The 23,621-nt window shown below is 41.6% G+C and overlaps 6 protein-coding genes across 6 annotated transcripts; 1 reads left to right on the forward strand and 5 right to left on the reverse strand.

Annotated features, from left to right (window-relative positions):
• Positions 1–299: 299 nt before the first annotated feature.
• BCR41DRAFT_425781 (hypothetical protein) lies at positions 300–3,133 on the reverse strand. The gene is made up of 7 exons (XM_022030626.1): positions 2,719–3,133; positions 2,194–2,584; positions 1,648–2,038; positions 1,530–1,540; positions 1,368–1,384; positions 1,047–1,230; positions 300–927 (listed from the first exon to the last, which is right to left on the reverse strand). Exons 1-7 carry the CDS (start codon positions 3,012–3,014, stop codon positions 337–339), a joined length of 1,881 nt encoding a protein of 626 aa, XP_021876815.1. The 5' UTR covers positions 3,015–3,133; the 3' UTR covers positions 300–336.
• Positions 3,134–8,126: 4,993 nt separating this feature from the next.
• Positions 8,127–10,162, reverse strand: BCR41DRAFT_312701 (cytochrome P450; the record flags this gene model as incomplete). The annotated part of the gene is made up of 6 exons (XM_022021097.1): positions 8,127–8,488; positions 8,579–8,641; positions 8,728–8,945; positions 9,058–9,608; positions 9,720–9,827; positions 9,962–10,162. 6 exons carry the CDS (start codon positions 10,160–10,162, stop codon positions 8,127–8,129), a joined length of 1,503 nt encoding a protein of 500 aa, XP_021876816.1.
• A 2,486-nt stretch (positions 10,163–12,648) lies between these two features.
• Positions 12,649–13,581, reverse strand: BCR41DRAFT_400896 (hypothetical protein; the record flags this gene model as incomplete). The annotated part of the gene is made up of 3 exons (XM_022029172.1): positions 12,649–12,784; positions 12,912–13,003; positions 13,381–13,581. 3 exons carry the CDS (start codon positions 13,579–13,581, stop codon positions 12,649–12,651), a joined length of 429 nt encoding a protein of 142 aa, XP_021876817.1.
• Positions 13,582–14,663: 1,082 nt separating this feature from the next.
• BCR41DRAFT_312688 (cytochrome P450) lies at positions 14,664–16,639 on the forward strand (the record flags this gene model as incomplete). Its single annotated transcript, XM_022021096.1, has 6 exons — positions 14,664–14,864; positions 14,996–15,103; positions 15,214–15,758; positions 15,871–16,085; positions 16,172–16,234; positions 16,314–16,639. 6 exons carry the CDS (start codon positions 14,664–14,666, stop codon positions 16,637–16,639), a joined length of 1,458 nt encoding a protein of 485 aa, XP_021876818.1.
• Positions 16,640–16,782: 143 nt separating this feature from the next.
• On the reverse strand, positions 16,783–17,840 carry BCR41DRAFT_400898 (hypothetical protein; the record flags this gene model as incomplete). The annotated part of the gene is made up of 3 exons (XM_022029173.1): positions 16,783–17,065; positions 17,561–17,666; positions 17,771–17,840. The coding sequence occupies 3 exons, from the start codon at positions 17,838–17,840 to the stop codon at positions 16,783–16,785; spliced, it is 459 nt and encodes a 152-aa protein (XP_021876819.1).
• A 1,440-nt stretch (positions 17,841–19,280) lies between these two features.
• On the reverse strand, positions 19,281–19,923 carry BCR41DRAFT_283267 (cytochrome P450; the record flags this gene model as incomplete). The annotated part of the gene is made up of 3 exons (XM_022020251.1): positions 19,281–19,525; positions 19,605–19,667; positions 19,743–19,923. Coding segments are annotated over 3 exons (489 nt in total), but the record flags the coding sequence as incomplete, so codon positions are not given.
• Between the last annotated feature and the right edge of the window lie 3,698 nt (positions 19,924–23,621).

Genomic DNA, 23,621 nt, shown 5'->3' on the forward strand with positions numbered 1-23,621 from the left:
GCATCTCTCACAGATCAGTTTGCCTATCAAACGTCCTCGCTCTATTTATGACAATTCGAGTCACTCGAAAACTGTTTCTCCGTCGGGGGGGTTCCACATCGGATGTATGACGAATCACCCAAGCACGACCTGTGGGAGGGAGGGGGCATTCTTTTTCATTTTCATGTCACGGGATGTTACCAAGTATCTATCTACACGTCTATCCAGTATTTAGGGAATAACGCGGACCTATTCTGTAGTTCCATGTTGTAGGTTTATGGTGTAGTGATATAGTACACTATTGCCATTAGCTTCTAATACTCGTTTATATATATTTATATATATTTTATATTTTACTTAATAGCCGCTATTATGCAATATCCCTGTGGCCCTGCCTCTAAATAGATCATCATCTATTACCCTGGTTGGATTAACTCCTGTCCCAACACCTTCAATCTCTTCTCCTTGAAAGTTTTGGCAGTCGTCGTTGTTATCGAAGTTATTGTCCTCTTCCTCTAATTCCAGCTCAAATTTGAGCTCGTCGTCACCACCACCACTATCATCATCATCATCTTCTTGCATTTCTGACGTTGATTGTGGTGTAAATCCGCTTATCCTATTGTTTCTATTGTCCTGAAGTGACAGTTGACTCATGAGTTCCAGCTCATCTATACTGTTCCCGATATGGTTATTCGAATGCCTATCTGTCATACCACTGCTATTTTTCTTGTTTTTGTTGAGGATGTCTATCCCTTTGGGATATGATTGTGATGGAGGTGATGGTGATGGTGATGAGGATGTATGGAGAGATGAACACGACATGTCTGTGGTATTCAACATGAAATCCAGTTTGGGATCCAGTCTATTAGATTTGTCGAGTGTCCATCGTTGTAACCACCTTGGCACACTGTTAAACATCACTACACGACCATCTTCCTCGACTTGACTCTGTTGATAATGATTATAAAAAACAAAACATAAGAGGGTTATGTTAGGAGAAAGGGTGAAAAATATAAGCTTTTTTTTTTTTTTTTTTTTTTTTTTTTTTTTTTTTTAAAAAAAAATACCTGATCGTAAAAGAGCTTAGCAAATTGGCTGCTGCCTTCAATAGCAATGCGAGCTGCGGGGTATCTTCGCTCGAAATATGTTTGAAACATATCTCCAAGGTTTTGCATGGATGGGTTTGAAGGTAAATCGTGGATCAAATTGACTAGGCATGCGCCATCGAATATTGCATTGACAACACCTTGCCTGAAGATGGAAAATATACAAGTAGACAGTCGGAAGAAAAAAAAAAAAAAAAAAACAGTCAGTCAGCCAGCTAGTCAGTAACTCAATTAGATAGATATATATATATAAAAAAAAGACTTACTAAAGGGCCTACTTACCCGCCAAATGGAACACTCTGGAAGGTGGTTGAATCAGACAATGTTTATATATTTTGTTGGTATAAATTAAGGGAACAATGTTAACGTCAAAAGCCCATGTATTTCTTTGGTTTTTAATAACTAATCCTCTCTCCTGCGTAAATTCAAATGTTCGATATTTACCTTGTGGCATGCTAAATTAAATGTCAATCGAAAGAAAGAATTGGTCAACATCCGAATAACTATTACAATGATGCTTTACCTTCTTTCCTCTTTGTATATATATATTTCGTTCACTTACCATCACCGATCAGGACAGTTCGTCCGCCATACCATGTCTGGAAGCCTTTTTCTTCAAACATCACTCTGGAGATCAGATGCCGCGGCGTCTTGTCAATTAAATCTCCATATGTCCCATAGCCAAATGGATTTTGTTTTGACCGCATCTGTGCACAGATCTCTTCAATCGAATCGCTCTCGGCTTCACCCCAATCAGGAAACCTTGAATATTGTTGTTGTTGATAACGAGGTGGGCCATCAAGTGGATGATTGTAATTCACTGTTCTCGGTTGTCCCATTGATCTCGTTGCCTCTTCCTGACTTTCACTCCAGAAGGATGAACCCGCTAAAGCGTCGCTTCGCCCACCAATCGACCATGCTATCCTGTTGTTGGAGAGTGGGACCATCCACATCTAAAAAAAAAAAAAAAAAAAAAAAAGGAACATCGACAATTTTCCATTTAGGATAAACAAAAATAGTCCGGAAAGTGAATGGTCTCAGTTGATCATGAGTACAAAAGTATACAACTAAAAAAAAAAAAAAAATCATCCAGAATAATTAAACATACTGTGTAAGGCCGATCCCGTCCACCGAGAACAATCCTGAATTGACAAACATCCTCTTTCAACAATGGATATTCTTGTGGGTTCAATGGTTCAGTGATTCCGACTACAACCACTTGATCCAGTTTAATGGGACTGAAATCCTGTTTTGGCAAGTTGCCATGGGCTCTCAAATCCTTGTATAGAGATTGTCGTACAGCTGAATAAGCTCCATCGGCTCCAACCAAAATATCACCATGATAAATTGATCCGTCTGAACAGTGAACCGATACTCCGATATCATCCTGTGACACAGAAACGATCCGTTTCCCATTCATTATCTTTTCACACGGTACATGCGATAATAAAATTTCATGAAGGTCAGGCCGACTGAGGACCATTCCGTAATATGAGTAACTATTTTTAATAAATATAAAAGAAAAGAACAATATGGATATGGAAAGAAAGGGAGGTTAAAAGATCAAGTTACCAAAACCAAGACCAGAGATAAAAAAAAACGAAAAAAAAAAAAAAAAAAAAAAAATCCATACTCAAATTGTCCATATGCAAAATCAACTGTGCCCAGATCAGAGCCATCCTCACGTTTGATAGAAAATTGACTCATGGGTTTACTAGCACGCTCGACATCGTCCCAGATACCAAGTTGTTTTAATAAAGGTATGACAGAAGCATGAAGAGAGATGGCACTCCCCATTGGATTGGACCAAACACATCGTTCTAGAATAAGATAGTCGACTTTTTTATGTTCTGGCAATCGTTCAAGCATGATGGCAAATGCCAATCCACCGAGACCAGCACCTGCGATCAAGATTTGTGTCCGTGCCATGGATGGTAATGATGATAATGAAAATAACAATGATAATGAAGATGATGAAAATGAGTATGAAAGTGGTTTTTGTAAAAGGTTATGTGCATGAATGAGTGAATTTTTAAAGTCCTTCTTCTTTGAAAAAAAAAAAAAAAAAAAAAAAAAAAAAATAGAGAGGACAGATTGAGATATGAAGATCGATGGAGAGAGATGGAGAAAGATGGAGAGAGAAACAGAGAGATAGAAAAAAAGGAAGAAGGTTGAAACGAGGCAAATCAAAGAAGTATCGGAAGAGAAAAAGAGAGTCGGAATATTTATTATGGGAATCAAGAACAAAAATGATGGGAACACAAAATAATACCCATTTTTTCCTGCCCCTGCAAATCCCTTTTTACAGTACTAACGCCCATACAGAGCAGCGCAGTGAAAAGGAGTAAAGTTCTGTTGGCCAGGTGAAACATTTCCCATGCATGCAAGCATCATCCAGGGGATTTGACTTTCTTTTTTACATGGTTGAAATACAATGGATTTAATGAAATATCATTAAATGGTTTCACGTGACATAACTGTGTTGTGGCTGGTCATTAATAGTTATATAAATTAATTATAACTATTTTATTTTACTTTGTATCTACTAATCGGGACATTCTGTCGATCCACAGTTAAAAGAACCTTTGTGCAAAGCCTTAAGCTATCGGTGAGTCCACCTCACCTAGAAAGCACCACAGTCAGGCCTGTAGGCTAAGTTATAAAAGCCAAAGAACTTCTTCATCAATAAAGTCTTCAGTTTTCCCCATACGTCTTGTTCTTGCTATTATCTTTTCCCCTTTTCACAACAAGCATTTGCCGTCCAGGAACTCAGTTTGTGAGCTAACCTATAAAGCTCCCATCTTTCTCTTTCGGCATCCTATGGCGCTGTTTGTCGTCAAGGTTGTTTGTCTTTATTTTCTCTTGTTATTCTTGTTGACACTCTTTGTACTGTCCTTTCCTGATTTTGTGTCTATCTTTTTGCCCCTTAAGCAAAGATACACCTACTATTTACAACAACTGTAAATCCACTGCAGCATCCGCATCTATAAAAATGCTCGTAACGTTGCATTTCAAGTTTATTATTAATAAATATCAGATTTGATTCTCTAGGCAAAACACCGTTGCTTAAATATTCAAGTTATTCAGATCTAAACGACCCAAGCATGAAGGACTGCCTTGCCTCTGAATGTATACCTGTTTGTGGCTTTAGTTTTCTCAATACCTTGAGCGCACAGTGTTGCCAGCCGAGGCACAGAGGTAGAGCGTCGAGTGTGAGGACTCATTCAGATCCCATTTAAATGTTGAAAAGGTTTAGCTGAAAAAAAAAAGCTATTCAAGAAAGAAAGTGAGGAAATAGATGTGTATACACACCATACCCAAAAGATATTTGAGCATTTGAGATCAAAACATGCCTGCGTATCTTGCTAGGGAACAGCATTTGCATGAAGAATATGTGTGCAGTATACGCATGTGTGTGTAAGTTTGATCAAATGCCACGCTGGTGTCAGACAGAGCGCGTCTCTTTGCATCTTTATTCTATATATTAAAATAAGTTACCAAAAATGGCTGTTACGGAGCCGGTCTGGCTTCTTTTTTGTACCAATAAAAAAATGCACACAAAGGCTTACACATAATCCCAGCGTCCGCTTGTGAGGTTCCGCATCATATGATCATCTTGAGGGTTTGATTTTTATCCAGCATTTATTGACTGGTATAATACAGTAGCGATAATAGTCGTCACCGTAGTATCGACTTGAAAGACGGGCAATTTGTATTGACCCATTCTATCGCACCACGGAGCTTGTCTAGGTTGAGCTTTCCCTGTACAACTTGGTCAGTTTTGGTTTGTCGCATGCTACTTCCTCACCTTCTTGCAATCTCTTGGTATATCCGAGTTAGTAAGCACTGCTATCAAGTTTTGTTGGGCCTGTTGAAGTCACTCCAACATAACGTGATCATGATGATATATTGGAGTGACTCGTGAAAGGTCTGTGTTTCAGATGCTATGGAAGTAGGCGGCGGAAGAATGTGTTGAGAGGATGTGTATGCTTATGAGGAATTCAATACGAAGGAGAAAGGGTTGTATACCTTTTCAAGTCCTTGGTAACAAGCATGATCGGTAGATTCATGTCAATATGTCTATTGAGCCTATGCGTACAGATAGTAGTTATGATCACAAGTTGATTGGGAGAGTCCGCATGAGTTGAGCATAATGATAGCTATGATGTTAAGGCCCTCCTCTTCGTGTATGGCATGTGAATCATTGCTGTTTTCAGACCTGGCATCAGCGATACAGGATATTTTTTCTGGCGTGGGTCTTCTTTTGAACGGCCGGACAGAAAGCTTAGTAGCTATATTAGCACGCCAACAGTGAAGCAATGTATGTGTGTGAACAAGAGGAGGCCATTGATGTGTTTGTTTGTTTTCTACACATGCCATCTTACATCGCCCTTTTTTTTTTTGAAGATATTGTGGCTGTACATGTATGATGGCAATCAATAGTTGTTTTCTTTTTTTGTTCAATTACTTTGAACATGCCAAAGGACAGACGGTTGAAATGCCTCTTTATTTTCTGTACATGAAGGAACATAAGGCATCTAACTGGCAGGAATATTTTGCATCGAGGCTTTTTTTTATTTATTTATTTATTTATTTATTTCTTCTAGTCGCTCTACAATCATGCAGGCACCAATTCTCGCCTTCATCACCGTTATATCAAACCTTTACGATTGGCGTTCAAACACGTTAGTATTTATCTCACTCTTGTTATTACTATATTACTCGGGGCTTATTTATTTGCTGTAGTTTAGTAAATCATGTTGTATAGTTCTGTATGCTTATGTTTTATATATTGGTATCGACTATCAAATGCACACACACGCAAGCACCATAGGGCTGCCAGAAATCCCCCCTATTGACGCCAGAACCTGTGAGCCAATGCATGTCTCTGCTGAAGCAAAGTGCGACATCTGAATACATTGTCTAATAAACAAAAGAAAAGAAGCCTTTTTTCTATTGTTACTAGACAAGGATTTAATCACCTATTTCAAAACCAGTTCCTACATAGTGAATCAAATCTGTCCATGTATCCACTGTCCCTTTCTCTGTGCACAATTATAAACCTTCCGTTTTATACTTTCCTTTCAAACAGACAGGGCATTAAACTCCCTAACAGGGCAAGATTACGGCTCATTATTTTTACTTTAGTGGCCGATTGCAGCCTCATCAAGTATGTAAGTGCACGACTCATGACTTTGACGATGCGTTCCTGATGCCAGGTCTAAAATCGAGCCGGGTATCCCTTTCCTTGACCCCGGTCAGAAGCGCTTTGATTTGGCTCTGTTAGCCCTTAGAGATGCAGTCGATTATGAAGCCCTCCCAAGGGTCAATGCATGGGGAGATGTGCCTGAAGCTCTCAGAAGAAGCCCGATATCTACATCCTTGTGCTTCACACCTCTGTAGGCACTACTTAGTGCTCAAGAACCTGGAGAGATCGAGGCAACCGTCGGTTATACGTTTAGGGATATCAAAATGGCTTCACGATGAGCTCGTTGAGCTCTGAACGGCTTGAGTATCTAGGCGATCGGATGATTGGCTTTGTTGCCAGCTTGTATTGAATGCGGGATCCGGGTCAATTCTGAGGAATACGACTTGACCCTACTTGTCGACTTTGTCCTAGAGGTGGAGCGCATTGACAGGAAGGCTGCATGCTTGAGACGCTTGAACGCTGATGCCTGCAGATACTATGGAGGCGCTACTAGGAGCCGTAACAGTGAATTCGAGCCCTAGCTCAGTGGAGCTCTCCATGGCGCTTGCGGAGGTGATAGTGTTTTTGACACCAGTTTTTCATCATAAAATAACAACCTACAGTAGCATAGTATTTGCTGCATGCCTTGGTTGCGAGCTGAGTTGTTGAAGGGCCCTTTTATTTTGAGTTTACACTCCAGCACACAAACACAAGCGAATGTATTAGACAGTTGTCTGACAATCTTACCACATCACATAAAAGCCAAATAAAACTTTCTCTGATAGTAAGAACGCTCAGGCGCATGGAGCTTTGTATACTATGAACAAAATGTCCCAGATACAATTAATAATAAACAGTTATTGCTGTGCAAACGGCTGTGTGGCTGTATCTATGATTCCATAAGCACTGACCGCCGTGGGTAGTATTACAACTTCATTTCTCCGATGTGGACTATCCATGGTCATAAAAAGCTTCATTCCACCTAGCCATCCCCTCAAGGTAGCTGCCTTGGGCTCGCCCTCTCACGGCCCCGTAGATCTCTTCCACGCGCGGTATCTATCGTCGTCTCAAGGAAGGAGCAAGCAAAGCATTGCTACTACGTCTGTGTTCCCAAGACAGTCGCAGCTTCTGCCGTCCTTGCTCATAGCAACGATCCCACAAGCCTTTTCTCATTGGACAATGGCTTTATATCGCTTATCCCACATCTCTGTATGACTGAGTCCCTCTATGACCTTGATGGAGCGTGCTGGTATACATATAGCTATTCTTGTTCTGATCTACCTTGAAATCAACTCTTCAACTTTGAGCGATGAAGTTGAGTATAAGTCTATGATAAAAAATCTGTGCAGTCTACCAGATTGTGCACATAACCCTTTCCTTGTTCTCACGACCTCCATTTCTTTCACAGTGGCGCCGTGTTTCCTGCTCCAGGCCCATAACACAAGGGACATCTGCATGAGGCTGAACTACATTTGAAATCAGCCACAGAGAAGCTCACTACAACACTGGACTGTAGGCACTTCAAGTAGACTATTTTAGTAACACATCTAAATAGTGGAGGGGTGAATGGAGAGAGAGACTTTACTATCATCATTAAGATAATCGTGGTAATCTAGAATATATTCCTGAAACGTCATATCAATATTATTGAGAGAACGAGAGACTTTGATGGATTGCTCCGCCTGTTGCAGTTGAAGGAGAGTATCAAATAAAGTCTGAAGGAGTGCGAATAGAGTATTCGAAGCTGAAGAACGTAAGATAAAAAGAATAAATATATATATATATATATTTCATTTTGTTTATCTTATTTTGTTTTGCCTAACTAGTACACACCATTGACAGTGTGTGCAAGGTTAATAGGTGGATACGCATGATCTATGGTCACTGCTCTGCGCTCCATGCCGCCTCTTCATCTTGATAATATAACTTCCTGTGGCCAGGGATGGTGTCAAGTACTGCACACAGTCCTCACGCTGATTAGGAACTAACTCCATGTCGTAGGTAAGGATCAACGCCGCCAGGACCAGTCGCAGTTCCATCATTGCAAGGTTTTTGCCAATACAGTTGCGACTACCTGCAGAGAAAGGATAATATGTAAAGTCCTGAACAGGCGGAAAAGGTGACTCATCAGGGATCCAGCGCTCTGGAATGTACTTATCAGCCTGTGGGAAGTATTCCTCAGACAGATGAAGTTGCAATGGGTGCGCAAATAGGGCTAAAAAAATAAAAACAAATAAAAAAAAAAAAAAAAGTGAGTTAGTATGCGATAAGTACGAAGCATAAACGTGCCAAACGCTCTACATACTTGTTCCCTTTGGAAAATAATAGTTATTTATGACCACATCCTCATCGACGTCTCGTGGTATACCTAGACCAATATCATCATTTCTTATTAGTATTTCATCTTGTTTAAATCTATATTTATATTATACGTTGCTAATCCTCAGTGGATACCTAGAGTGATAGTAGGATTAAGTCGCATGGACTCGTTGATGCATCCTGTCAGATATGGAAGCTTGCGGATTTGCTCATAAGTAGGTAGAGATCCATAGGGATTAGTAGCGGTTGCGAAGTCAAGCTCTGATCTCAGCTTGCTTAGCTTATCTGGATGTTTGACCAAGAACATGAGCGTAAATGTCATTATAATGGACGAGGTATCTGCTCCACCGATCCTAAAAAGTCAAAATGAAATGAATGGCTCAATTTCCATTTCCGTTTCACATATTGGGCACTCAAGTCATGCCTTAAGGCAAAGTAGTATTTTGTGATCTCTGTTCAACTTACAGGAAAACACATGCCTCAACTTCGATAACCTTATCTGTTAATTTACCATAAACCATGTCCTCACGCTCGTCACCGCTTTCACCATCACTGTCCTCTCTTTCTTTGGCTTGTGCGTCAATCAGATACTGTAGCAGGTCTGCACGTCGCCCCTCTTCACCACTAGCCTTACGCTGCTTGACACAAGCAGCACCAAAATCTAGAAAAGAGGAATCAAATGGGTCCACATATTTCATCCATGGAATGAGCGCTTGCGTCATAGCTCGCTTGATTGTTTTTTCTAGCTGTTGAGGAACCGGGTGAGCATCGTCCTTGACCATCTCAAAGGATTGGCCAAATATGGTCTCTCCGATGATGTCAAGTGAGAGTCGGATCATAAAAGAATAAATATTGATCTGACCAGGTGGAAGTGCTTTAGAGGTTTTGTTCTTCGCCGTCCTCGAACCATCGAGAATACCATCGATCTCTTGTAGAAGGCTACTAATGCATTTATGTATAAGTGGCTCAAGAGACTGAAGGTATTGTAGGCCGAAAGCTGGAGCGACAAGTCGGCGCTGTGCACAAAGAGAAATTACACTTCTGAATATTGGTAAGGGTTGTTATAGCCCAGCTATAAATGACAAGATAGCTTATGAGAGCAAAAAAGGGTAGAGTGATAAACGTACTCGGTTCTTATTGAGGCTCTTGTTGCGGGCTGAGAATAGGTTTTCATGGCCATCATAATCAAAGGCTTGATAAACGGCGCTCTTGGGGTAGTCGGTTGTCACTAAGATCTATGAGAAGAAGAAGGAAAACTCTCAACAACCAGATCAGGATATTTTCACTGTATTCATTCGGGATAATAGACTTTTACTTCGGGCGAGCTACACCGAGAATTAATCATGCATAGCAATTCATTCTCATTTACCTCTCGAATCATGTCTTTATCGGCCACAGAGACAATATTTGGCGCGACCCTGACTACCTTTCCATATAGCTTATGGGCTAGAGGGAAGAAGTGATGAACCCTGCCAGATAGAAAGAACAGCCCTTCAAACAAGTGCGTAGAAGCGATTAGTTTGTTTCCTGGGATAGGGGCCAAGGGATGGAAGAACGCATTTGAAATCATCTAGATAAGGATAGATATGAATCAATTATTTTCCCTTCAGAAAAATATATGTAATAAAAAAAAACAACAGTAGGCTTTGTACTCTTACATTCTTTATGCCCTTCGCGACCCATAATGTGAAGATAATCCAGAGCAGGCTTTCTGGCTTTAGGAGGGATTCGATAGCTGTAGGGTATGTGGCAAAGAGCCTTATGAAGGGACTTGCCAGTGCAGTGGCATAGGGAATGTTAGCCATATTGAAAAATATTTTCAGATAGATAGTAGACAGACCAAAAAGTAAGTGAGAATCAGATATGGGTTCACACACCACACCCATGGATTATTTATTCATTTTCTGGTTGCGGAACTTGAACCAGGTAACTACAAACATGTATCGCCAATTTCATTTGGTCATGATACCTTATATTTTTAATCTAAAAACGATGATTGAATTGTTCTGGTGGCATTTCACTACGTGACGGACTTGCAACAATACTCGTAACAAGCGAGCCAATTGGCTGCCAATACACTCGAAAGTATTCAAAAAATATAAGGTATCATGACCAAATGAAACGGGCTATACATATCAATCTGCAGTGTTTTTAATTGTTTTATCCATTTTAAAAAAACATTTATCCATTTTCAATTTGCATTGCTCCGATGAGAAATAATTTAAGCTAATAAAATTATTCTAAGTTATCCATTTTTTCAAACATAATAACCGAACCGACTGTCACAAATATCCAAACACCATGTCCTTTCCATGTCCCACAAAATTCATGGTTAATTCCGCATGACCCCACTTGGACAAAATTTGCAAACACTTGGATAAATTTCTCAGCCCATTTTAGTCAACTTTTTAACTTACCCTTACCTTTGGATAAATTTATTCATTGGAACAATTTTAAATAAAAACCGATAAAGTTTATTTTAAAACGGATAAAACAATTTAGAAACGTTGTATAAGACAATATACACTCCAGTCTCACTGTTTTGCAAAATGTGCAAAAGAGTGGATTTTATATACGTTCTGTGATGCTCATTGGCTAGATTCACATTTAATTCAAAATTTTTTATTTTAAATTGGCTGGCAAAGGGTGAGAGGAGAAAGACAAGCAAAAAAATCAGCCAATTGAATTGTGGTTTTAGAATAAATATTTTGAATTAAATGTGAATCTAGCCAATGAGCATCGCAGAACGTATATAAAATCCACTTTTTTGCACATTTTGCAAAACAGTGAGACTGGAGTGTAGGATCTTTTGTCAAAGATTTGTCGCGTCTTAGTGTGACGCGTTATTGCCACTAGTTTCTGCTGCTAGTTTTATTTTTTATCGTTGAAATTTCTCGTGTGTTTTTTTCAGGATCTTTCCTAGTTTTCAGTCGGACTATAGTCATAACTATAGGGGGTTTCAAAATTGGACATTTTGCGGTTTATTTGAAAAAAATTATTTGCCAAATGCGACACCCAAATACACCAGCTCGAGGGCTGATGTATTTTCAAATAGGCGCCTATTTCTTTGGCCAAATACTCAATCTTGAAGCCCCCAAATTAGTACGTAGTTGACCTTAGTCACAAAAGAGAAAGATGTTGTATATATTTCAATTTCTCCAACAGCAACGCACTTATAATCGACCTAGGCCAGTGCCCTACATCATGAAGGACATGCAAGGCGCACGTTCCATAATGTTGCTATCAATCAGTAAATTATATGATCCTTGTAGACACTCATTCTTAAATAATATACTGCTTTACTATTTGTTAGTATGTGAGTACAAATATGTTCATGAACTGTGTCATTCGACAGGTCACCTCTCAGCACATCATCCTAACCATGTCTAAACAAAAAAAAAAAAAAAAAAAAAATTACTGACTCGGACTCTGGCCGTTCAGAGATGACCGATTTTTGAATGTGGTCCTCGATCCTAAGAGATAGACCGTCATTTTTCCACTAAAAATTTGGAGATGAGCTTTGAGCGGTGCTGCTTCACTTTGTCTGCCACATGAACAACGTGAGCAGCAGAAGATCCAGGCATATATCTGCATTTTCTGTATTCTGGTTAGTTAACTTTAAATGCCGGAAAACTGGCTAGACCTGTTTAAGAGGGCGCTACTCGCATGTAACTGATGCTCTATGTTTATTAGGGGTGCATCAGACACTACGTTTGAAATCATGTTTCCAGTAACGAGTGACAGAGCTAATTTTATTTTAACAACAAACCCTAGTTTTAGGTGGGTCAGAATGTTTCTCGGCTGAAGGCACAGTAATTTCGCGTACAGACACAAGGACACAGAGGCTGGCATAGGCTGAAATGGATAAAAACTAAAGTATGTCTTCACCAAAGTTGATCTTTATCTGTTTACTTTAAACATTACTGTTATTTATTTTCATGGCATGATCAAGGGTCTTTTCGCAAGTATACCTGCCAGTGACCCTGCCCGGTTGAATATTTTAATCAGGTCATTTATTTTGTTTATTGAAGAGCTAACTTCATCATATTATCCACCCTAAAACAACAGCATATCACTCTCTTCCTGTTGCTCTGAGCAAGGCTTTGACCCTATTGAACTCAGGTATACCATGAGACGTCGATAGGGGTTTGTTGCCTGTTGCCTGCGACTGCGAAGAGCTGTCGCCATCTTGCTGTTGTTAGTGGAGAAGAGGTCTCCTGTCTGTGCCATTGCCATAACCTTCTTTAAGGGGAGGAAGAGTAAGAGAAGGGATCCATTCTATTTGGACGAGTGATGTGACCGAGAATCACTAGACAAACTGACTGTTCTCGTTCAGTTTCGTATGATGTTGTTCTTTATATGTGTTCAAGTGTTTTTCCTGTCTGAAGCTGGAAGTGACGGGCTTCACAACCTAAAAGACCAAACCACATATTCAGTCAGCCCCTGAACCCAACAATGGTTTCCGCTATTGAATCTGTCCCTTTAGTCCGGGTGGAGCATAGAATAAACGGATTGCAATGCATGAATGTCTAATGAAAGTAGCATTCATCCCATCTATCTAGTCAATTCAAACAACATCTTCCTTTAAATCGGAGTTTCGCTTTATTGATTTCCATCACTTCTGACATTTTCTTACAAAATGACTACTAACAACGTGCGCTGGCCATTCATCTTTGCTTCAGGAACGAAGGAGAAAAGTCAAAGAAATGAATAAAAACCACTACTCACAAAATAACATGTCAGCTTCAAGAAAGACTATCGTTATCGAGCAACAACAGCCGGTACTACCATGAGTCCTGTCATTGTCCTTGCTTTCATAGCTGGGATCGCAAGCAGAAGGTCAGGTGTAGGATTTATGGCCACGTATGGGGGTACAGTTGTCGCTGGCTCTACTTGTGTGGTACTCTGATCCATTAGTGCTACTGGACTAGGAGCAATTGAGGCGGCTGTCTCTGCGGTGGTAGGAGACACTCTGATCATAGGAACCATAGCAATAATACAACAGCAACGTTTAAAGTAAACAGAAAAAGATCAACTTTGGCGAAGACATACCCTATGTTTATCAGGGACGGATCAGACACTACGTTCGAAATCATGTTCCCTCGTAACAAGTGACAGAACTAACCTTATTTTAATAATAAACCTAGCGTTTCTCGGCCCTGAAGGTACAGTAGTTTCACGTACAGACACAGAGACACAGAGGCTGGCATAGGCTGAAATGGTTTTCTCTGAAAGATAAAACTAAAACATGCAGATCTGTGTGCCTGGATCTTCTGCTGCTCACGTTTTTCATATGGCAGACAATGTGAAACACCGCTCAAAGTTTCATCCCCAGATAGTGGAAAAATGACGGTCTGGCTCTTAGGGTCGAAGATTACATTTCGAAATATGAATCAGTAAATCTTAGACATGAGTAAGATGACGTTTATACAACCTCACAGTAAAGCATTATAGCCCGTTTCATTTCGCTACGACCACTTATATTTTTTGAATAGTTGCTTGTTGTAAGTCCGTCGCGGATAGCGAAATACCACCGACTCAATTCAATCATTTCAAAATTATAGATATCGTGACCAAGTGTAATGGGCTGTATTATTCAAGAATGAGTGTGTACGAGGATCATATAGTTTATTGATCGATAGCAACGTAATGAAACATGCACCCTTGCATGCCTTCCATGATCTAGAGCACTAACCTTGGTTAACTGTAAGTGCGTCGCTGTTGAAGAAATCGAAATATATATATATACAGCATCTTTCTCTTTTATGATTTTGATCAACTACATACTTATTTCATTCACAAATTTACAAGGCCGCATTTATTAATATGACCGTCATCTCTTATGCCACCACACTGGCAAGTCCCTTCGCAAGGCTCTTTGCCACATACCCTACAACTATCAATTCTCTCCTAAAGCCTACAAGTTTGCTTTGGATTATCTTCACATTATGGGTGGTAAAGGGCATAAAGAATGTAAGAGTACAAAGCCTACTTTTGTTTTATCCTTATTTGTATCTTTATTTTTTTATTTTTGAAGGCAAAATAACTGAGTCATATCTATCCTTATTTAGATGATTTCGAATGCGTTCTTCCATCCCTTGTCCCCTATCCCAGGAAACAAGCTAGTCGCTTCTACACGCTTGTTTGAAGCGCTACTCATCCTATCCGGCAGAGTTCATTACTGCTTCCCTCTAGTCCATAAGCTATATGGAAAAGTGGTCAGGGTCGGGCCAAATATTGTCTCTGTGGCTGATAAAGACATGATTCGAGAGGTAAATGAGAATGGATTGCTATGCATGATTAATCCTCGATGTAGCTCCTCCGAAGCCAAAGTTTTTTATCCTGAATGAATGCAGTGAAAATAATCTGATTTGGTTGTTGAATGACTTCCTCCTTCTCATAGATATTAGTGACAACTGACTACCCCAAAACCGCCCATTATCAAGTCTTTGATTTAGGAGGCCATGAAAACCTATTCTCAGCCCGCAACAAGAGCTTCTATAAGAGCCGAGTACGCTTACCACTCTACCCTTTTTGCTTTCATGAACTATCTTGTGATTTCTAGTTGAGTTGTAACAATCCTTATTAACACTTGAAAGTGTAACTTCTCTTTGTTCACAGCGTCGACTTGTCGCTCCAGCTTTCGGTCTGCAATACCTTCGGTCTGTTGAACCCCATATTCATAAGTGCATTAGAGCCCTCCTGCAAGAGATCGATGGTATTCTCACTGGTTCGAGGACGACGAAGAATAAAACCGCTAAAGTGCTTCCATCTGGTCAGATCAATATTTATTCTTTTATGATCCGACTCTCACTTGACATGATCGGAGAGATCGCATTTGGCCAATCCTTTGAGACGGTCAAGGATGATGCCCACCCGGTTCCTCACCAGCTAAAAAAGACAATCAGGCAAATGATGCAACAAACGTTCATTCCATGGATAAAATATGTGGACCCCTTCGATTCCTCTTTTCTAGATTTTGGTGCTACTTGTGTCAAGCAGCGTAAGGCTAGTGATGAAGAGGGGCGACGTGCAGACCTGCTACAGTATCTGATTGACGCACAAGCCAAAGAAAGAGAGGACAGTAATGGCGGTAGCAAGCATGAGGACACGGCTTGTGAGGAATTTACAGATCAGGCTATCGGAGTTGAGACATGTGTTTTCCTGTAAGTTGAGCAGTAAGACCACGAAATACTACTTTCCCCAAGGCATGACCTGAATGCCAGAAGGTGAAACAGAAACGCAAATTGAACTATTCATTTTGTTTTGACTTTTCAGGGTCGCCGGAGCAGATACCTCGTCCATTATAATGACATTTACGCTCATGTTCTTGGTCAAGCATCCAGATAAGCTGATCAAGCTGAGATCAGAGCTTGACTTCGCAACTGCTACCAATCCTTGTGGATCCCTACCTACTTATGAGCAAATCCGCAAGCTTCCATATCTGACAGGATGCATCAACGAGTCCATGCGGCTCCGTCCTCCTGCTCTAAGTACGAACTAAGGACTAGCAACGTATAAATATAAATACAGTTTTAAAAATATTAGATACTAACAAGCGATCTTAATATTGATCTAGGTATACCACGAGATGTTGATGAAGATGTAGTCATAAATAACTATTATTTTCCAAAGGGAACAAGTATGTAGAGCAGTTGATACGTTTATGCTCCGTATTTATCGCATACTAACTCACTTTTTTTTTGTTTTTCATATTTTAGCCCTACTTCCGTACCCATTGCATCTTCATTTGTCTGAGGAGTACTTTCCGCAGGCTGATAAGTATATTCCAGAGCGCTGGATTCCTGATGAGTCACCTTTCCCACCTGTTCAGGACTTTACATATTACCCTTTCTCTGCAGGTAGTCGCAACTGTATTGGCAAAAACCTTGCAATGATGGAAATGCGACTGGTCCTGGCGGCGTTGGTTCGTACCTACGATATGGAGTTAGTTCCTAATCAGCGTGAGGATCGTGTGCAGTACTTGACACCGTCGCTGGCCACAGGAAGTTATATTATCAAGATGAAGAGACGACAAGAAGAGTAGAAATATAATCATAAGTTATACTTTATAGACCAACAACGAATGTTTATACTAATTAGTCAAGGATAAAAAAGATGCTCACGCTTCCTGCTAGAGCTTTAACAAAGAAGATGCTTTCCAAGGATTTTGCAATTCCATGTTGTCAGTCAACTCACTGCATAAGTTGACATCAAAAACTGACCAAGAGCTTTGATAGAATGTTTATTATTAATATCATTGTTAATATTACCATTTTCGCTATAATCATTGTTAATACTATTATTATTATGGTTACTACTACTACTGTTATTATTACCATTATGATCGTTACCATCGCAAAGCTGCTCGCATGTTTTAATTTTATATTTATCCACCACTACCCCAGGGGAACTTATCGCGCCGCTATGGGTGTTGGTAGCATGGCACCCATTGACCTTGATAACAGAATTGCTGGCTTAGAAGAATATCATCATTCACTGTTATTCTGGGATCGATATCAGAAGTATAACTTGTCATTTGAGCAGGTTAGGAGGCAGAACTCCGAATATTCAATCTCTTGCAGTTCTTTGCTCTCTATTGAATCTGACCGGCTTGTACCAGAGCTCATGCTCCTTCAATGCATAGTGCGCTCCACTTAGTCGCAGCATTAAACCTTATTAGACAATAGGCAATTTGAAAAGTTTATTGTTTGCCACAAAAACACAGCCATTTTTGTAAGCGATTGTTCTCTACACAGAGAACTATCGCTTACGATGACCATTTTTCTTTTCTTGCCCATCACAGGGCTTACTGTACGCTTGTTTTTACAAAAAAAAAAAAAAAAAAAAAAAAAAAAAAAAACGCTCCTCCTCATTCCCTAGATATAGCGATGGAATCACGCATGAAAATCGGTTTCAACCGATCCAACTTGAAAAGAGAAGCGAGACGATAAATAAGGATGCATACCCCTCCATCCCCGAGAAGGAATCACCAGCAGGCGTATTATATGAATCAGGTAAGTGATGCAGTTCCTTGAGCTGATATAGCTGATCTCGTGTGAACCGAAGTAACACTTAGAGTTGGACCATGTATCAATGTTAAATGACTCTTCGGATTGGCGTGGACGATGGCGATTAAGGCGCCTTTCCTTTCGTAGCTCCTTCAATATTTGCAGACTGTTCTGTATGTCCCTGAACTCATGAATACGGCGCTCCATATAAGCCTGCAAGTAATCAAAATGGAACATGATTTTAAGAATAAAGTTTATCTGAGGACGTTTATTGTGTCACTGGTGTCTTCATCCTAAAAGTAAAACAAGTACATGTAAATAGCGGCCACAAATGTTTCAGAACATTTCATTTCAAATTGGCCACAGCCACACTGTTTACAGATCGCCAAAAGTGCTAATGGCACTAGATTTCTGTCATCATCTACTTCTTCCCTTCCAATTGACCTTTCGATAAATTTTCATCATGGTTTTGACTAAAAGACAGAAACAGTTGCGGCGCTTGGTTGAGCTGAAATGTGCACGTCGTGATAACTATCAAACAGAACAAAGCCCTCAGCTATCTTTTCAACAAGAGTAGCTTGGTGTTTCTAATATCACAGTCGTAGTCGATCTTGACCACGACCTCCATCCCTCTGAAGACGGGAAATCTTGAAGGAGGGATCTTAAGATGATATGTACGAACTGTAAGGTAAGTAATCACTCTTGTGATAGTGATTTATGTTATGCTACATGTATTTTGGGGCTACAATAGGGCTATGGCACAGTGTTCACTACTTGAAGATTGCGGAAAAACATGGGTAGCAAGCTATCATTTATTCAAAATTCCACTGTGGATTGAACTTCATCGAGATGTTCTGGGGTGCAGCAAGCGCTATACTAGAGCAAATTGTGATTACACTTTCAAAGGGCTGCAAGAAGCCATACTAAATGCATTGGCTTCAGTGGATACACTTAGCATTCAAAAGTGGGTCTTTCCGATATATGGACGCGTATAGGAAGAATATGTCTGGTCATTAAGTTATATAAAATTATTTTATTTTAGGCTATTTTGTATCTACTAATCGGGACATCCTGTCGAACCACAGCTAAAAGAATCTTTGCGCAAAGCCTTCTGAGCTGTAGGCGAGCCCACCTCACCTAGAAAGCGTCACAATCTGGCCTGTAGGCTAAGTTATAAAAGCTAAAGAAACCTCCTTCTCAATAAAGTCCTCTGTTTACCCATAAGTCTTAAGTTTCCCTATATGTCTTGTTCTTGACCTGCAGTTCATCTTGCCATTTATCTTTTTCCCCTTTCACAACAAGCATTTGTCTTCCGGTAACTCAGTTTGTGAGCAAGCCTATGAAGCCCCCATCTTCTCTTTTGGCATCCTATGGCGTTGTTTGTCGTCAAGGTTATTTGCCTTGTCCTGTCTTTTCCTGATTTTGTGTCTATCTTTTTGCCCCTTAAGCAAAGATACACCTATTATTTACAACAAACAGTATGGAGTTGTAACATCTTTGGAAAGCACCTTGCCAAGAAGCATGAGCTTTTTTTTCTCCTTGACTAACTAGTATAAACATTTGTTGTTGTATAAAGTATAACTTATGATCACTATTTTACTCTTTATGTCGTCTCTTCATCTTGATGATATAACTTTCTGTGGCCAGAGATGATGTCAAGTACTGCACACAGTCCTCACGCTGATTAGGAACTAACTCCATGTCGTAGGTACGAACCAACGCCGCCAGGACCAGTCGCATTTCCATCATTGCAAGGTTTTTGCCAATACAGATGCGACTACCTGCAGAGAAAGGATAATATGTGAAGGCCTCCACAGGCGGGAAAGGTGATTCCTCAGGGATCCAGCGCTCTGGAATGTATTCGGTCGCCTGTGGAAAGTACTCCTCAGACAGATGAAGCAGTGCCAACTGCACAAGTAGTTCTTAAAAGAAAAGAAAGAAAGAAAAGTGAGTTAGTATGCGATAAATACAAAGCATAGCCGTGTCAACTGCTCTACATACTTGTTCCCTTTGGAAAATAATAGTTATTCATGACCACATCTTCAGTGACCTCTCGTGGTAGACCTAGATCAATATCAGATTCTCTTATTAGTATTTCATCTTTTTTAAATCTATACGGTGCTAATCCTCAGTCGATACCTAGAGTGGTAACAGGATGAAGTCGCATGGACTCGTTGATGCATCCTGTCAGATATGGAAGCTTGCGGATTTGCTCATAAGTAGGTAAAGATCCACAGGGATTAGTAGCGGTTGCGAAGTCAAGCTCTGATCTCAGCTTGCTCAGCTTATCTGGATGTTTGACCAAGAACATGAGCGTAAAAGTCAAGGTTAAGGCCATGGTAATTGAACCGGCAATGCTAAAGAGCCAAATGAGATGAAAAGCTTAGCTTTCTTTTCTGCTCCACCTAATGGATGCTCAGTACGTCATGCCTTGAGGCGATGTAGTGCTTTGTGGTCTTACTCTTTAACTTACATTAACATGCATGCTTCACTTCCGAGGGCCTTATCTGTCAATTTACCATAAACCATGTCCTCATGCTCGTTATTGCTCTCACCATTATCATTCTCTCTCTCTTTGGCCTGTGCATCAATCAGACACTGCAGCAGGTCTGCGCGTCGCCCCTCCTCACCACTAGCCTTACGCTGCTTGACACAAGCAGCACCAAAATCTAGAAAAGAGGAATCAAATGGGTCCACATATTGTTGGTTTTAGTTTTAGTCACGTGTAGAGGGTTCGCCACCAACTATTTAACGAGCAACAGCTCAGGAAAATCTGGCTCCTTGTTCCTTATTTTTACACAAGAGCCATTTGAGTACTGACTGTTCTCGTCCAGGTAAAGAGCCCTCACAACGTTCGTCGTTAGTAGCCATAGATCATTAAAGGTTCCTTATTTTTACACAAGAGCCATTTGAGTACTGACTGTTCTCGTCCAGTCTTCGAGTAGTGTGTGTGTGTTCTTTTATTGTGTTAGAATTATTTATCTATCAGCTGGAAGTGACCGGCTTCATAATCCACCAAAACGACCTAAATCTCCTACCACATCTGCCCCTAAATTTTGCAACAATATTTCTGGTGATCTATGCAGGGGGTGGCAGCTACAATGTCTTCCAATTTATCGATTCTTCTTACCATGATCCCGAAGTGGCCGTCGGCAGAGGCTGAGGGTCTAACCGCCGCGACATGGATCAGCGATTTTGGAGGTGTTATCGAAGGAGAAACCCTGAGCAACAAGTTGATGTTCGTCGAGAGGCAGGCGACAGGCAAGATCCAACGCTGGATCAGGCGTTGGAGGATGACAAACAAGACGAATGGTGCCTGGAGCCAGTTCGTCAGCGATTTCATCATGGAGGCCTCTACCCCTAGAAGCCAGGATGTCACCCTGGACGAGTTGCATTCTATTAAGCAAGGAGAAGATGAGACGACAGCCAACTATGTACAACGAATGAAACTTACCATGGAACTCCTCGACCCAGAGTCTGGTTGCGACGCACAGCCGTACAAGATCCCAACAGCCACCGAGCGTCTACTGGCGTACAGATTTTGCAAGGGTTTGAGGCAAGACCATCCTTTCAAGGTCAAGAACAAAGAAGCGCCTGCGACCTTGAAGGAAACCTTCGAATCAGTGACACAATTGGTTGAAGGAAATCGTTGGGGCATTGACACCACTGAGAGCCGTGTCATAGCTCGCAGCAACGCTGAGCATGCTGCACCAATCGAGACGAATGTTCTGCTTGGATCGACCCTAGTGCCGAGGACGCACTACTCTGGCTTCCTAGCGGACTTCAAAGACGACAAAGAGAAAGTTAATCAATTAAGCGTAGACGAATTAACAGACATGTTCGGAGCCTGGACCCTTGCTGCCGAGGAGCGAACTCCGGAGGCGCGAATCGCTCAGACTATCTCAAGAATGAGCCCGGCTGTAGCGAGGCGAGTGTTTGGTTCCTCTGAATTGGCCAAGCATATTAGAGTGGAGGCTAGACCTAATGCCGTGCTCCAACCCGCCGAAGTTCGAAGTCAGCAGGCTATCCCTATGGCCCGTAGAACCTGCCATAAATGTAATCAAGAGGGGCACCTCTTGTCGTTCTGCCCATTGGTGGAATGCTTCCGATGTGGCGAGCGAGGCCATACTTCGAAGGTTTGCACTAAGGAACAAGGAAGCCCCGCCACAGGCGCCAATAGCGTCCCATTGGCCACTCAAACTAACTCCTCGCTAAGAGTGCAAAGTTTAGAAATCTCCGCCACTAATGTCGCCCAATCATTTATCACGACTAAGCCACAGCGATTAAATTCGACAGGTGCCCAGCGACGTCGCAGTGAGAGGACAGGCACTCCTGCAGGTCCATCGTCTCAACGAAGAGAGGAAACGAGAGGCACTACTCCACCTGTCCGAGGAATGCAGTGGGAGGCTGAGGCATCCACTAGTAGTGCGCAACCTTCTGGGGACCCCCACTTCCAGACAGTGACTTTTGATGACAGAGCGGTTGACGGGCAAGAGAATAATGTTGCAGAAGCCCCAAATGCGACGCCAAAGCGTACCAGGAAGCGTGTCATTCCTGATCCAGTGTTCGTTGATGCGGTCGAAGGATTGAATTTTGATTTGGCCACTCACTCCAAGTACCGTGGAAAGATGGCAGTGCAACTCAAGGCAGCTGTTACCGAGGCCTGGGCCCGCCATGCCCCTCCAAGAAGAAGCAAGCCTAAGAGGAGTCAGTCAGCAATAGCTATGGCCAGGAACGTTCAAGGTGGCAAAGGTGATGTCACGACCGTCACCGCCTTGGGACGAGACTTCAACAACGCCGTTATTGATCCAGGCAATGACCATACTATGATGGGCCTACATGTGGCAAACGCACTCGGACTGAAGTTAGAGCCTGCTACTCGTGCGGTGCTATTAGCCCATGGGTCCTTCCAGAAGCTTGCGGGCCGCACAAGACCTATCGATATTTATGTGTCCGGGATCCCCTTGAGAATGTCGATGGGAGTGATCGACTGTAAGGGCACATATGACTTCCTCCTTGGCGATGACTGGCTCAAGGCGCTGAAAGCCAAGGCTGATTGGAGCAACGGTATCGTGTACTACGTGGAGAGTGAGGGAAGGACTATCACCCTTGGTGGCGGTCTAAATGTTCGCGCCTCAACCCCTCAGCCTACGACATCAACGTACTTGTCTGATGAGAACGATGAGTATGATGATGAGTACGACGACTATGAGGATGACGAATCAATCTACGAGACGGAAGAATCCGATGCTGATGCAGGGTACAGAGCCTTGAGAGTGAAGACAATAGAGGTCGGTGACCCGGATCTGCAGGCGATGACCGCAAGAGTGTTCTCTAGCAAGATACAGTGCGAGAATGACGATGCTCGCGTAAAAAGGCAGCCGTTCGCGGTTGACGGAGTCAACGTGGACATCAACCCAAATTTGTCCAATGAGCAGTACGGACAGATTGTGGAGTTACTTGAAAGGAATAAGGACAGGCTGACTACCAACCTTGAGGACCTCGAAGTGACGTCTATTTTAGAACATGAGATCAACATTCAACCAGGCGCCAAGCCAGTGTACGTAGGATGGTGCAAACGGTACTCGCCGAAGGAGCTTGACTTCCTTAAGAAGAGTGTTGATGATGAGCTTAAGGCAGGAAAAATCATAGAGATGGAGAGCGAGTGGTGCGCGCCGCTGAGTCTTGCTCCTAAGAAAGACGGATCCTTGCGCAAGTGCGTCGCATACATAGGCCTAAATAAGGTTACCGAAAGGGAGAGCTGGCCACTGCCAAACATCGAGGAAATACTTGACAACTTAGGCGGATTCGAGTACTACAGTAGCCTGGACGGATTTCAAGGTTATTACGTGATTGGCATCAAAAAAGAGCATGTCAAGTATCTTGGCTTCCGTACGCCTTTTGGGACGTTTGCATACAAGGTAATGCCATTTGGGCTCAAGAACGCGCCACATACCTTCAGTCGCTTCGTTAGGAAAGTGTACTCAGACCTTATCGGAAGAGTGCTTGAGGCGTACA

Source organism: Lobosporangium transversale (genome assembly GCF_002105155.1).
Source record: "Lobosporangium transversale strain NRRL 3116 chromosome Unknown BCR41scaffold_54, whole genome shotgun sequence".
In the NCBI taxonomy this organism is placed as follows: domain Eukaryota; kingdom Fungi; phylum Mortierellomycota; class Mortierellomycetes; order Mortierellales; family Mortierellaceae; genus Lobosporangium; species Lobosporangium transversale.